The sequence below is a fragment of the Pseudorca crassidens genome, chromosome 13 (assembly GCF_039906515.1).
Source record: "Pseudorca crassidens isolate mPseCra1 chromosome 13, mPseCra1.hap1, whole genome shotgun sequence".
NCBI lineage: Eukaryota > Metazoa > Chordata > Mammalia > Artiodactyla > Delphinidae > Pseudorca > Pseudorca crassidens.
Genome location: NC_090308.1, coordinates 20,314,066 through 20,327,872, shown reverse-complemented (window position 1 = coordinate 20,327,872; position 13,807 = coordinate 20,314,066). Strand labels below are relative to the sequence as shown.

At 38.9% G+C, this 13,807-nt stretch overlaps 1 protein-coding gene across 9 annotated transcripts in view; it reads left to right on the top strand.

The window, feature by feature from the left end:
• The window catches only part of UTRN (utrophin), a 492,142-nt gene that overhangs the window by 84,681 nt on the left and 393,654 nt on the right, over nucleotides 1-13,807 (top strand). For all 9 annotated transcript variants that reach the window (XM_067701862.1, XM_067701864.1, XM_067701861.1 and 6 more), the window contains one exon: nucleotides 6,770-6,831. In XM_067701862.1, the coding sequence (XP_067557963.1) occupies nucleotides 6,770-6,831 (62 nt within the window). The remainder of the gene's footprint in view (nucleotides 1-6,769; nucleotides 6,832-13,807) is intronic.

The window sequence follows — 13,807 nt, the reverse complement described above, 5'->3', positions numbered from 1 at the left end:
AGCTTCTGGGGTGGTCTCCTCCACGTGAAGACCTTCTCTCATTTGCTCTGGTTCTGCTTGGTGTCTTCACCCAAATATCCTGCTAATCTCTAATTCATTAGGTGCAAAGGAGAACTTCCTTTCCTAATCCATTTCTTTTCCTGTGCTGTTCTTATGTTTTTTTTGTTTTTTTTTAAGTAGAGAAGCACTGTCATCCTTCAAGTTAACCTAAAAGCCTGGGAATTTTTTGGACTCTCTTTCTCCTTCATTACCCTTGTGCTAATTTGGTAGTCAAGTCCTGGCAACTTTACCTCTAAAACTCTGTACTTCTTGCATCCATCCCTTTTTTTCTAATCTCATTGCTACTCCACTACTTCAGGCTTTCAGATATCTAGTATGGGAGATTATAATATACCTCAAACTAGCTTCCGTTCTCCCAGTCTCCTTTCCTACTAAATCTAGTTTTCATGTTAAACTCAACTACAGGACACTTCTGATTGTGTCACTCCTTGGCTCAGTAAAAGTCAGTGGCCAACATTGCTTGCTTGTTTAAACCCTCAGCTTGATATTCAAAATCCTCCACAGTCTAGCTGCAGTCTATTTCCAAAATTCAGTGGCATTGCAACTCTGGTCTAAAGCCATCCAGCCAGAGAAACAACTCACATTTTTGTCTGCCTGTCCTGTTCTTTTCATGCCTTTAGGACTCTGCTTCAGCTGTTCTCTTCCATAAATGCCCCTTTTAACAATTTTTATATGGCTTTAACATATCAATTCAAGGCCTAATTCAAATGCAATTTATTCCTTGAATTCTTCTCTGACTTCCTCTTCACTTCCATCGAGAAGAAACATTTTTCCTCTGAATTTATAAGTGTAGCTGTACCTAATATATTAGCTATAGTTGTCCATCTGTTATTTATGTACTTGTCTCACACCCTTCTCCCAAAACTCTTCACACACCTCCCCTTGATAGCTTTCTGAAGGCAGCACTTGGATCTCTTTTGGGACCAATATAGTTGGTCTGATGCTCAGTAAATGTCACCATCTGTTTCTTTGCACAGTGTTTTCTACAAAATAGGTGAACAACTAATTTTCATTAAAAGAGTAGGAAATATAAAATTTTAAATGATGAATATAAGAAAGACTTAGAAATATTTCCTATTCTTTTTTTAAAATTTTTTAAATTTCTTTTTAACATCTTTATTGGGGTATAATTGCTTTACAATGGTGTGTTAGTTTCTGCTTTAAAACAAAGTGAATCAGTTATACATATACATATGTTCCCATATCTCTTCCCTCTTGCGTCTCCCTCCCTCCCACCCTCCCTATCCCACCCCTCCAGGCGAAAGTCTTATAAAATGGACAAAACCAATTTGGTTATGCACAACCATTAATTTTTGCTATAGTTTTGCTCAGTAATATTAGCCCCCTGTGCTTAAAAGTGGGGTGTGAAGGGTATCCATTGTCCTACTATCAGGGTTATAATGAAGGCAACTTTCGGACCAAACCTGCTGTGCATATTAGCAAGCAGGCTGAAAAAAAATTTCATGCAGCCTGTTTCATGAGCTTGGAAAGCCAAGGCTCTCTGTCCTTTTGAAGGACATGAAGGTTTTAGTTGCAGGAAATGCAGCAATATTCTAGAGCTGTACAATGCAGTGTGAAGGCTGCTGTGACTAGTCCAAGCTAAGATGTGCTATAAGTGTGAAATACACACTGAATTTCAAAGACAGTAAGAAAAAAAGAATGTAAGGTATCAGTAGTTTAAAGTAAATTGAGTATATGTTGAAATGGCAATATTTTGATGTATTGGGTTAAATATTACTAAAATTATTTTTACCTCTTATTTTAAAGTGGCTACGAGAAAATTTAAAATTATCTATATTTCTATTGGACAATGCTGTTTTAGAGAAAAGATTTAGTTAGACTTATAGACAGCATCGGGTAACTAGAATTCTCCCAGCTAATGGCTGAACACAGGGCCTTAAGGGATCTAGCCTCCTAGACTTGCTAGATTTTATTGTTTAATCGATGCGGGGACATGTCTATAAAATATTTTGGCCAATGTAGATGCATTGAATAACACTAAATTCACCAGTGGGAGATTGTTTCTAATCTTCTAATTATGCCAGTTCTCAAGCCTCAGTAAAAGCACATTTCTCACATTCATTAAATTAATTAGCAAAGGCTCTGGTGTTAATGGCGGCACAGATAATTGATGCCTTTTTAGTGGCCACCTCTGGAGTTTAGCCTTTCTAATTAAATTACAGCTCACCATCTCTGGAGTGTTTTCTTGGGTTGGGACAACTATGAGCCCCTAGAGTGGTTTGCACACTGGAATATGTGTGTCCCCTTGTGGCCAGCTTTTCCAGGTTGTTTAAGCAACTTGAGGAGGCATCTTAGGTACCGGCCTTCTGCTTTCCCACCTTTCCTTTCAGGATTCCCCTCCTGCAGTTTACAAGAGAAAGACACACCTCTCACCCTCCCCAAATCTTACTGTGCTGCATTACTTTGAGGCACCAAACAAGGGGGCAGTTTCAAAATGTAAAGCAAAGAACACTTCCTTAAGAATTATTAAAATAGTCAGTGCCGGGGCTTCCCTGGTGGCACAGTGGTTGAGAGTCCACCTGCCAATGCAGAGGACATGGGTTCGTGCCCCAGTCCGGGAAGATCCCACATGATGCGGAGCGGCTGGGCCCGTGAGCCATGGCCGCCGAGCCTGCACGTCCGGAGCCTGTGCTCCGCAATGGGAGAGGCCACAGCAATGAGAGGCCCATGTACCGCAAAAAAAAAAAAAAAAAAAAAAAAAGTCAGTGCCTTACTACATCTGAGGCAAGGCTTTGTGTCCCCCTTCCGTCCGACCATCCATCCAACCATCTATCCACCCACCTACCTTAGAATGAGAATTCTAAAGTGAGCTTTTGCCCTGGAGTACATATGAATGTGGTTTTAATTTTTTTTAATTTTTAAAATTTTAATTAATTTATTTATTTGGCTGTACCTTGCTGCTTGCAGGATAATAGTTCCCTGACTAGGGATTGAACCTGGGCCTTGGCAGTGAAAGTGCCGAGCCCTAACCTCCTAACCACTGGACCGTCAGGGAATTCCCTGAACGTGGTTTTTATTTTATTTTAGTTTTTTAAATTGTAGTTTCTTTATTATGGAATATTTAAAATCTGAACTCGGTTTTTAAATAGAAAACTAAAGTCAAACTTCCCGTGTCAGAAATTATGTCTAATTTAGCTGATTAGTTTGACAGTGAGGACTAGTTTTGCCATTTAGGGAATAGAGGAGACATTTTCTATTAATCGAATGATCTAGATTTGCAGCTGCTTAACAATGTGCTGGGAGTTACATCTTTTTTTTTTTTTTTTTTGCCGTACGCGGGCCTCTCACTGTTGTGGCCTCTCCCGTTGCGGAGCACAGGCTCGGGATGCGCAGGCTCAGCGGCCGTGGCTTATGGGCCCAGCCGTTCCGCGGCATGTGGGATCTTCCCAGACCAGGGCACAAACCCGTGTCCCCTGCATTGGCAGGCAGACTCTCAACCACTGTGCCACCAGGGAAGCCCTGTAGTAGAGTTTTAATGGTGGTATACATGTTCCTGAGACTTGTGTGTTTTCATAGGGGAAACGACTCCTAATTTCCCTGCCACATTTCCAGATTAAGATTTAAATTGACATTTGTTGCTAGGTTCTGCTAAAAGAATTTCTGATGTGCATTTGAGCTGATGAAGTGAAAAAACAATTTAAACTAGTTTCCTTGAAGATTTTATCAGGCGGTATTGTTGATGTTTCTTGCTTCACTTCTCTTACCCATCACAGAAATAAAATTCCAAGCTGGGCAGCGGCCCTTGGATCTGTGTGAGCTTGTCAGAAGCGTTTTAAGAAGAGCAAAATATTTAGAGGAAGAATTTGGAAAATCAGCCTTAAGGGATTTAACACATTTTTCTTCTCCTAGTTCAGTCCCGTGTTTGTCCCCCTAATAGAGAAAGGTCAGTTATGGGTAAGATTTACTAAGCCGAGAAAGGCTTTGAGAAACGAAATGTTTTTTTTAAAAAATCCAAATCTAAAGAAAACACTTGTTTGGAATCCTGAAAGAATATATTTAGCATGTAAATTACACTTACTTAATGCATATATAAATAATCCAGTTCTATATAAATTTGTGTTGTCTGCTTACACATTTTTATTTTGGAAACATCAAAATAACTAATTGATTTGATAATGGAGAGTTGAACAAATTTGAGACTTGAAATTTGGTATAAATTTCTAGGAGGGCAAAATGATCAATCAGAATAGTGGGATTTAGGATTTTAAGTCCTGCTATCACTTTGCTAGCAAATTTTTACCTCCCTGAAACAGAGACCTGGACCGAGGTTGTTAGCATAATTTTTTGTGGTGTGGAGGGCAGTTCTATACCAGTAAGTGTTCAGATTTGTTACATTTTAAAAATCTCATAATTGAAAAGCTGCAGGCTAATTCCTGTCTTTTACTGAATTCCTGTCTGGTAGAAGATAGGAGGGGTGTGTGTGTGTGTGTGTGTGTGTGTGTGTGTGTCTGTCTGTCTGTCTGAGAAAAGGGAAATGTGAACTAAAGGCTTATTGAGATATAAATCCCTTTTCCCCCCTTTAACTGTACCAGGAAAATGAATAAAGCAGAGTGTTTATATATTTTGGAGTACTTTTGAAAAGTTTGAATGCAAGACAATTTATCTTTTACAAGCCAACACTTTATTTCATATCATTTACTTAGACTCATATTCAGACTTTGACCCTAAGATAAAGACTATCATAGAAACATTACCTTTTAATTTTTATAAACATCTCTGTATGATGGGAACCTATTTTTAAAATTTGATCTCATTCTATATGTGATACAATTGAAGGTTCTTAGTTATCATTTGCTAAGGTGACAGGTACTCATTTCTTGGTTCACACTATCTCTAGAGAGGAACCCAGTATTAGATATTTTAATATGTTTTTGAAAATAAGAAGGTTAAATGCTTGGAAAAGAGGTTAAGAAAAAATAAAATGCAGAAATGTAGAAAAATGAATATAAAATGTAAAATAAAATTTATTTTTCAAAATTTCCCCCATTTTATGGTAAAACTTACTAAATTGTATGAATTTTACAGAATTAAGAGAATTTAATATTTATGACCTTTATATATATTTTTGTTCATAGCAGAATTATTGGATTTTCCAAGTACTCTGAAGACTGATATTTAATATTAAATTCATATTGGTGGGGCTACTGTAGCACTCTGCAGGTTGATGTGTCTTCCTGCTTTATATACTACGTATAATCTCAGCTCTGTCTCTCTCGGAATTTTCTTAGAGAGCCGTTTTGTTTTTCATCCACTTGCCCCCTTTGTGTCTCAGAGTCAGTCTCCAGTTACCTTTATGGATCTGTAGAAGTGCACTCTTTTCTGACGCTGCTGCTATATTTATTCCAGGAGTGACCTTTTAATTACAAACTCTCCTTCCCGAACAGAGTAAGGCCCAAAGATACCACTAACTTAGTGAAGTAGTGGGTCAACGTCTAATCATGCTATTAGGGATGAGTGAGGAGGTCTGGGTTGAAGGCAGCCCTTTGAAACTGATGCGTTGAGGGCAGAACACACTTGAGCCTTCTCTCTTATTATTTTGCTGTTATCACGTGGGAAGCAGCTTGGCAGTATGCACGGTAGTGGAACAAGCAGCGTGTATATATACAGACAGAACCACAGCTTTCTGCGCCGTTCCAAATATGCCTTACGTAGCTTTCAGAACTACTCAGGGACTGTTAACATGCTGCTTTGTAGGATTTAAGCCAACAATGACTCTGCTAGTTTTAACAGAGAATTGGGGAGCAGTTGAAGAGGATATGATTAGAAGTAACAGAAAGGGTAATATGGGTATTTATCTGCCTTGTTCACATATATACTATAATAATAATTATGATTAGAACAACAACAAAGAGCTCAATGCCAGCTCCTTCCCAAGTGTTTTCCACTTACATCCGCAAATCCCCGCAATGCCCTTGTAAGTGTTACTCATTCCCATTTTACATGGCTTCCTTATACCTAACTAAGTCACTCTGCCCATCTCCAAGAAGTTCAGGATGCTTTAGTTTCGTAAGGTCAGTTTTTATTTGTGTGGCCTGGAAAATGAATTTGTAATCCAGACCAAAGTTGGTCATTTTTTTAAAAAAAAACTACTCTGATTTCTCGGCTTGTAAAATGTGTAGATTGCTTTTATAGATCGTTAAAACTTTGTCCTGTCAGTCTTACTACAGGAAAACGGGTTATGGAATTGGCTATAAACCTTATAGTAGTGTTTGTTTTGGAGGGTGTAGGACTTGTATGAAAAGGAGGGAAGTCATGAGTTTCTTAGTTGCTAAAGGATAGCTTTGATTTTTGTGTTGAATGTTCTACAGCATTTTTATCATGCTGAAACTGCACTTAAACAAAATGCAACAGAAAGTATCGCGTATAATACTTTGAAACTGAAGTCCTGATTCTTTCCTCATGGATGTGGGTTTAATGGCCGGTGGTAATATGCTGAGGTGTGGAGTGAGAAGGCCAGCTTCCTGGGAAGGTGCCCGGGTCTCCCTCTGCTACAGGCATTCGTTAGCAGGCTCCATACATGCTGAACTCGTCAGCCATCCCTTCTTCATTAGCTGTGGATCATTGTGCCTCATGAACTCTACTAATAGACAATTTAAAACTCTCCAGGATGGAGATAATCTTATTCAGCACCCTGAGTAAAGGTACAAGCTCTCATACGTTTCCCTCTCTCTCCTTTTCCCTCCCACAGATGAACACAATGACGTGCAGAAGAAAACTTTTACCAAATGGATAAATGCTCGATTTTCAAAGGTAACAGAGTATTTCAAAAACTTTGATGATTCAGATGTCTCATTCTGGTTGATGGAGTTTGGTTGGAGGTGCAGTGAGTTTTCCCCATGAAATGTTGACCTAACAGAAATCTCCTGAGTGTGCAGATACATTTATTTTTCCTTTATTCTCTCTATAATATGTTTACATGGAAATTCTGGTGTAAACAGTTCATGGTACAAACATTCATGGTGTAAACAGCTCTTTATTTTTACCTACCATTCTCTAGATACCAGGGTGACAGTGTGCTGCTTTGGACTCTGTGAATTCTTGGTACATTTAGGAAATAATATCTCATGGGGGAAATTTCGTGTTAACTTAGCTAAAAAGATGATGATTTCATTTGTGCCTGGTTAAAAGCAAGTTGGTATCATTCAGGTGGCCTTTCTACCTCATGTAGAAATGTTTAGGGATTGTCATACTCATGGTTATGGCTCATAATGCTTATCTGCCCTGTGTTTCTTTTTTTGTGAACTTCCTCACTTATTTCCCCCAAATCTGTTCTATCTCAGCATTTCTAACCCACCTGGAACATAATCAATGTTTTGATCAATATTTGTTAGGGACAGAGAATCCTGAAGAGAGAAATTGATAGTGCTATTTTTAAACTTGTTCTAATATAATTATCCACTGGTTATTGGAGTTGGAATTTTGTCCTCTAAATCTGAGACGGGAGGAGAATTTTCAGGTTAATGGATTATAGAACTACACTATAGCAAGATAAAATAAAGAGAGACCCGTTTTGGGGCTTTAAATTCAAACATTTCATATTTTTCTATTTGAGAAGGTTGCAAAGGCCAGGAAAACAAACATTGGTATTTCTTTGAGGCAAAATGAGAATGTTTTAGGATTGCTTTGAGTAACAGTGCAGTTTAAAAATTGTTCCACATCCCACTATTTACAATTGGTTATCTGATTGCAATGTATTTTTAGGTTTTGCAAGTTTTTGTTGAGGGCTATTTTATCTTGCTTCTGAGAATGTAAGGAATGTGAAAACTGCCTGACTTTGACAGAGGGTCAAGAAGAAGAATTACTCTCTTAATTGGTGGTTTTATGTGTGGGATTATTCCAAAGCAGACATAGGTGTTTTTTGGTAAATTTTTATTTGTTTTGTTCAAGAGGCACAGGTAACATCTGGGTACTTTAGATTCAACATTATTGAAAACTTCTGAAGTATCTGTCTTCGTGTGACCAGATTATGGGCAACATAATTTTAGGAACTAAAAGGGTCTGGACATGAGGTATTTTATCCCAAGGGTTTCATGAGTGCTCAGTTGTGTAAGATTATCCATCCTGACTATTACTGAGGATAATATGGTCATTTTCTAGGTAGAGCAAGTTAAGCAGACCTAGTTTTTAGAGCTTATTTGAGTCATTGGGGAAGAATTACCTTAGAACTGATTTTGAAGACCGATTTGAAAGCTTCATAGTCTTGGTAGACCTACATTTAGGGAACATTTGAAACTAGGTGAGTTACTTTTGTTCCTGTTCTGTGAGACAAGAGAGAGGTAGACAGTATGATAGGACACAAAAAGGGGAAAAGTAGGAGAATAGAGATTTTTAGACAATTGAGATTTTAGACAATTGAGAAAGAATAATTGAAAATGTTTAACCTTATCATTATTGCCATGAATTTGGCTCAGACAAGACATTACCTTGACAGCATGTGATAGACTTTTGAACTGGGGCATCGCCCAGCAGATCCATGTCATTTCCAGGTCCACAGCCATTATTGATACATGCAAAGTTAGAACCCTGAACTCAGTGCTGCCCAGGTGCTCCTTCACTCTGAGCTTTAAAAATACCCTCACTGCAGTTATTGTCCTGTGACTTCTTTTCCACCGAACGGTTCTCAGTATCTGTTGACCATTTGGGTCCTGTACCCAACCAAATTCTCTCAAGAAGTATCTCAATATTTGTCACGGGTCATTGATATCTTTAAAAAGACCTGAACACAAAGTCCAGTAGTACTAGAATAGTTTATTTAGTGAACTTGATATTTAAATTTATACATTGATAATGTATATGTTATTTTGTAATATTAAATGAGGTCTTTAAGTCCCATGTAAATTCTTTGCCCCAGGAAGCTTGTAATTATTACCAAGACAATGAAAAGACCAGGTAATGTTATCATTTTTAGTAGGTCCAGTTATGTAAACTGACATGGAAGCTAAAAGCTTGTTGTTGTTGTTGTTTTTCAAGAACAATTTTTATTAAGGCCTCTATTAGATTTTTTTTCAAGAACAATTTTTTATTAAGGCCACTGTTAAAAGCTTGTTTTGTTTGGAGAAAAATGTCAAAGTAGAGCTGACCCTGGAAACATTTCCTTTCAGATTACTTCTAGTAAGAAATCAAAGTCTAGAAGGAAATTAGGATGGGTCTAGAACACATTTATCAAAGGAATTAGGACTATTTGGATATATAAAAAAAGGAGAGCTCATAGCAGTCACACTAAACTTCAGCCACTTTTTTTCCTTTCCTCTGGCTGTTTTAATTCCGTAAGTCTGGCTGTTTCCATGCTGGTGATTGGGAAAGGGAATAATAGTTCTAAAACTGGGAGATTTCCATAAACTCCCCACAGACTCTTCCTGAGTTGGGATAAGGTTGTATTTGGGCATGGTGTCAGTAAGTAATCCAGAGGCTAGCAAGAGAAAAAAAAATCCTATTGAGGGGAACAGATTTTATTTCATTTCTTTTTTATCCATGGCCTTTGGTATATTTTGATGGACTTTAAAATATAATTATTAACTGCGTCCGCTTATTCTGTGCAGTATGAGTCCCTCTACAGAGCAATAGTGCCCCTGTGCTGAGAAATCCAAACAGCCCCTGATGGCATCTTCTGCCATTTAGGAATTTGCTTTAAATTCCTCCCCTGGACATCTCCTTGAGGCACCCCACCCCCCACCCCCCTGCCCCCAGCCAAAGTCTCAAGTGCCAAATCTTGTTGATTCTAGAGCCATATACATTCAACATTAACACTGTCCATTTTTCTCCATCTTTTCTGACACCCCCCTTTGCCAAGTCATTATTATCTGAGTTAGGAATAACTGCGAAAGACTTTACAATGAGCAGAAAAATTAGTGGGAGTCCTGTCAGCTCAGCCATCTGGGTTATCTGCTTTCCATCATCTTTGAGCTACTGTACAACTCAGTGAGTTGTAGAAAAAGATAGTAATGCAAATGATTCTTTATCCATAAAAATGCAAAGTAGCTGGAATGCAATTGATTATTTCCCCTTGGATAGACTTGTTTTTGCATCTGTTGTAAATTTATTTCAACTTTCCTTTATTGCATACAAACATGTGTTTTTTTTTTGTTTTTTGTTTTTTTTGGCAGTACGTGGGCCTCTCACTGTTGTGGCCTCTCCCGTTGCGGAGCACAGGCTCCGGACGCGCAGGCTCAGCGGCCATGGCTCACGGGCCCAGCCGCTCTGCAGCATGTGGGATCCTCCCGGACCAGGGCATGAACCCATGTCCCCTGCATTGGCAGGCAGACTGTCAACCACTGTGCTACCAGGGAAGCCCGATGCTCTATATTCTTAAAGTGTTAGCTTTTGAAGCACTTATCATAATTGTCCTTTAAATAATTGCATCTCAAAATATTTGTCTCTCCTTTCCTAGACAGTGGTATGCTCCATGGGTGCAGGGCTTCTGGCATTTAGTAAGCACCCAGTGAGTGTTTGTAGGCTTAATAAATAAATGAATGGCAGTGACAGAAACATACATTTAAATACCTAATACTGTATATATCCATAGACCGGTTGGAAGTGGTTGTATTGGAATTAGATGGGAGTAGAGTGTAGAATTGAGTGCAAAATGGCATAAATTGTGTTATTTCATGGAAACGAATGCATCGGGGCTTTTGCTCCATTTATTCACAAAAACAAATCCAGCGATGCAAAGTTTCTGCATTTACCTGGTGTCTTGGAGATGTGCTGGAGAGATTGTTAAATCATCATTTGGATTTAATACATATGATTCTCTTATTTATGGGATAGGATTCTTCGAATAGGTTCCATCTACTAAATTCATGGTGATGAAAAATGAGATTTAAAACCAGCTCAATTCATTTCTCGATAAGGGATTTGGTAAACAGCTTGAGAATACTGAATAATATTTTGATAGCTAAGATAGCATTCACTATAAATATACATTCTTTTTTGCTGCAAGTCCTTGTTACTATGTCACAGAATACACACCACTGTGGAGTCTGGGTATCCTGAGAAGTAACACAGTGTAGAATAACTTATGATTGTTGGGTTTTGAGAAGTTATGAAGAGCTCGGGAGAAAATGATTATCTAAAGGAGATCAGAATTAGGAAATTAAATACTTATTCCTGGATATGCTGCTCATTTATTTGTGACCTTGGGCAAATTACTAGCCGATTTTTTTCAGGTCACTTGATTTTTGTTCCTTTAGCTATAAAACACACTTGAGCATAATAGCTTGCCTCATGTTGCTAAGAAATATTGAGGCATTATTGTGAAACATTATAGGAGATTATAATTACTTAGGAATGCTAAATTAAAACTCTATCAGGGACCACCCCCTCCCAAACTTGTGGTAATCCCTGATCCGTGCTATTCATATATTTTAAACCAGAAGCAGAAAAAAGCATTGGCTCATTAAGCCCACTTTATTCCACTGTCTGGTGGGTAAAGGTTGAGGGTTCTGTTCACTCTGAGTCTAAGAGCCTCATTTGTTAGTGAGCTGTTTTCCCGAGGGAGGCAGTGAAGGCCTCACGGTCCCAGCGTTGGGAAATTTGTTCTGACTTTGAGCCTGCATTTTCTCTGGCTGACTTGCAGAGCTGCTCATCTGTCAGAGCAGAGACGTACACATTGCAGAAGCACTTTTATCAGTTTGCTGAGGTGGTTCTCAAAGGAAGTTTGAAAATAAAGGTTAGGTAGAGAACAGGCCAACTTAAAAATGCTGAACTTCACTTTGGGCAGATTTCTGCTTTTTCTTTTTCGAAGACAAAGATGAGCCAAGTTTTCATTTAGTTACTATTCCACACTTGAACTTTAAATTGATAGGACTTAAGAGGACATCTGTGAAGCATGTTTTACACGTTTCGGCGTGAAGAACGATTCCAGTGTGTTCCATTTGAGACAGTGGGACATTGCTTTCAGTGTCCGGTTGTTTGCAACTTTGTTCACGTGGGAAGTGGTTGGCCACAAAAATAGACGTGGGAAAGGATGTGTAGGTGGGTGCAACCAAAGCAGTCTGTAGATGTTTAGTCCTCTTTTTAGTATCGTGAAGGAGACTGTACAGGCTTTCTTGTGTGATGATAAATAACATCTATAGTAGAGATTTGAGCTGGAGTTACACACTGGGTCTACCATTGATTTATTTTCATGAATATGTGTATGACGACTCAACTCATTGTTTTAGGGGGCCATAAATATTCAAGTGGTTCCTTAAGTTTCAGTTTATGTCTGTTCACCGGTGCCCCTAAAGCAAAGAATAAAATGCATTTCATATTCCTAAACAGCTTCCAGACATGTTTTAGCTATATTATGTAAATATGTTTGGGGTTTTTTTTGCTGTTGTTTGTTTTCATTCAGTTTGATTGTTTTGCTTCCAAACATTATACTTGTAGAGTGACTTTCACCTAGTTACTGTGGTTAAATTAAAGAAACTATACATAAATATTATTTAACATGCTGTGTTTGTACATATTGAGGACTTAATAAATGATTTTGATTGAGCCTATTAGTATTTGTAATCGTTAAAACAAATTTGGAAATTTGGTAGTATATGCTGTGTCTTTGTAATTGATGATCAATTTTGGTATTGATCTGCTGAGAAGAAATTCCTTTTCACCCTTCACCTAGAGAGGGGAGAGCAGAGCCACCTACCTTGTGCTTTTGCATTCAGCCCATGTGACCCCACCATCTCCACCTTCAGAGGTGGGCTCTGATTGGTGCGTGGATGAGTAGGTCTAGGTCACCGTGAGCCAGTGAGTTATAAAGAGAGGATTGTTGAAGAGGTGGTGGTTTTGGGGGAAAGAAGCTCTTTCTGTTAAAGAGGACTAGGAGACCCTAGGACCATTTTCAACTGTACTTTTGCCTTAGGAAGCTTTTAGCTCCAAGGGCTACTGGTAGGCACCCTCCAAGCATGGCTAATCATGAGGGGAGCCAGACTGGGTGGGAAGTGGAGGTATCTGACACTGTTATTTTTATTTTTATAATCTGTTGGGAAAATAAAAAAATCCTCTCACAAAAGATCTTTATGCAACGTAGAATACAGAGAAAACACTTTGTTATTGAATACTCATATCAGATGAGGTGCATGCAGGCAGTTGGTAGAAGACCAGAAAGTCTGGACAGAATTTCACACAAACATACAGTAAAGTAGAATAAAGAACAACGAGAGGGGGCTTCCCTGGTGGCACAGTGGTTGAGAGTCCACCTGCCGATGCAGGGGACACGGGTTCGTGCCCCGGTCCGGGAAGATCCCACATGCCGCGGAGCGGCTGGGCCCGTGAGCCGTGGCTGCTGAGCCTGCGCGTCCGGAGCCTGTGCTCTGCAACGGGAGAGGCCACAATGGTGAGAGGCCCGCGTACCGCAAAAAAAAAAAGAACAAGTGTGTACCTCCTGGAGAGACAAATGGATTGTCCTTATGCTGGTCTCCTGTCAACCTCCAGAGAGACTTTTGAGTTAATTTTGAGGTCTTTGTTATTTTGTTTTGGAAAGTTGGAGATGGGTTTATCTACTTCCTGACCAAAAAATTGGGCCTATTATGTTTTTAAGGAGACACCCTAAGGAGAAAGAAGGGACAAGGCAGCTGCCTCTCCTTTATTAAACAAAGGAAATGTTCTCTCTTCCTTTACATTATCATTATCAATGCCCTAACTAGTGCCACACCCTGGTCCCATGGAAGCCTATCTTTTGAGGAGCTGCATTCTTCAAACATTTCCAGTGCTTTGCCAGTTGTACATATATGGAATGAGCTGTATT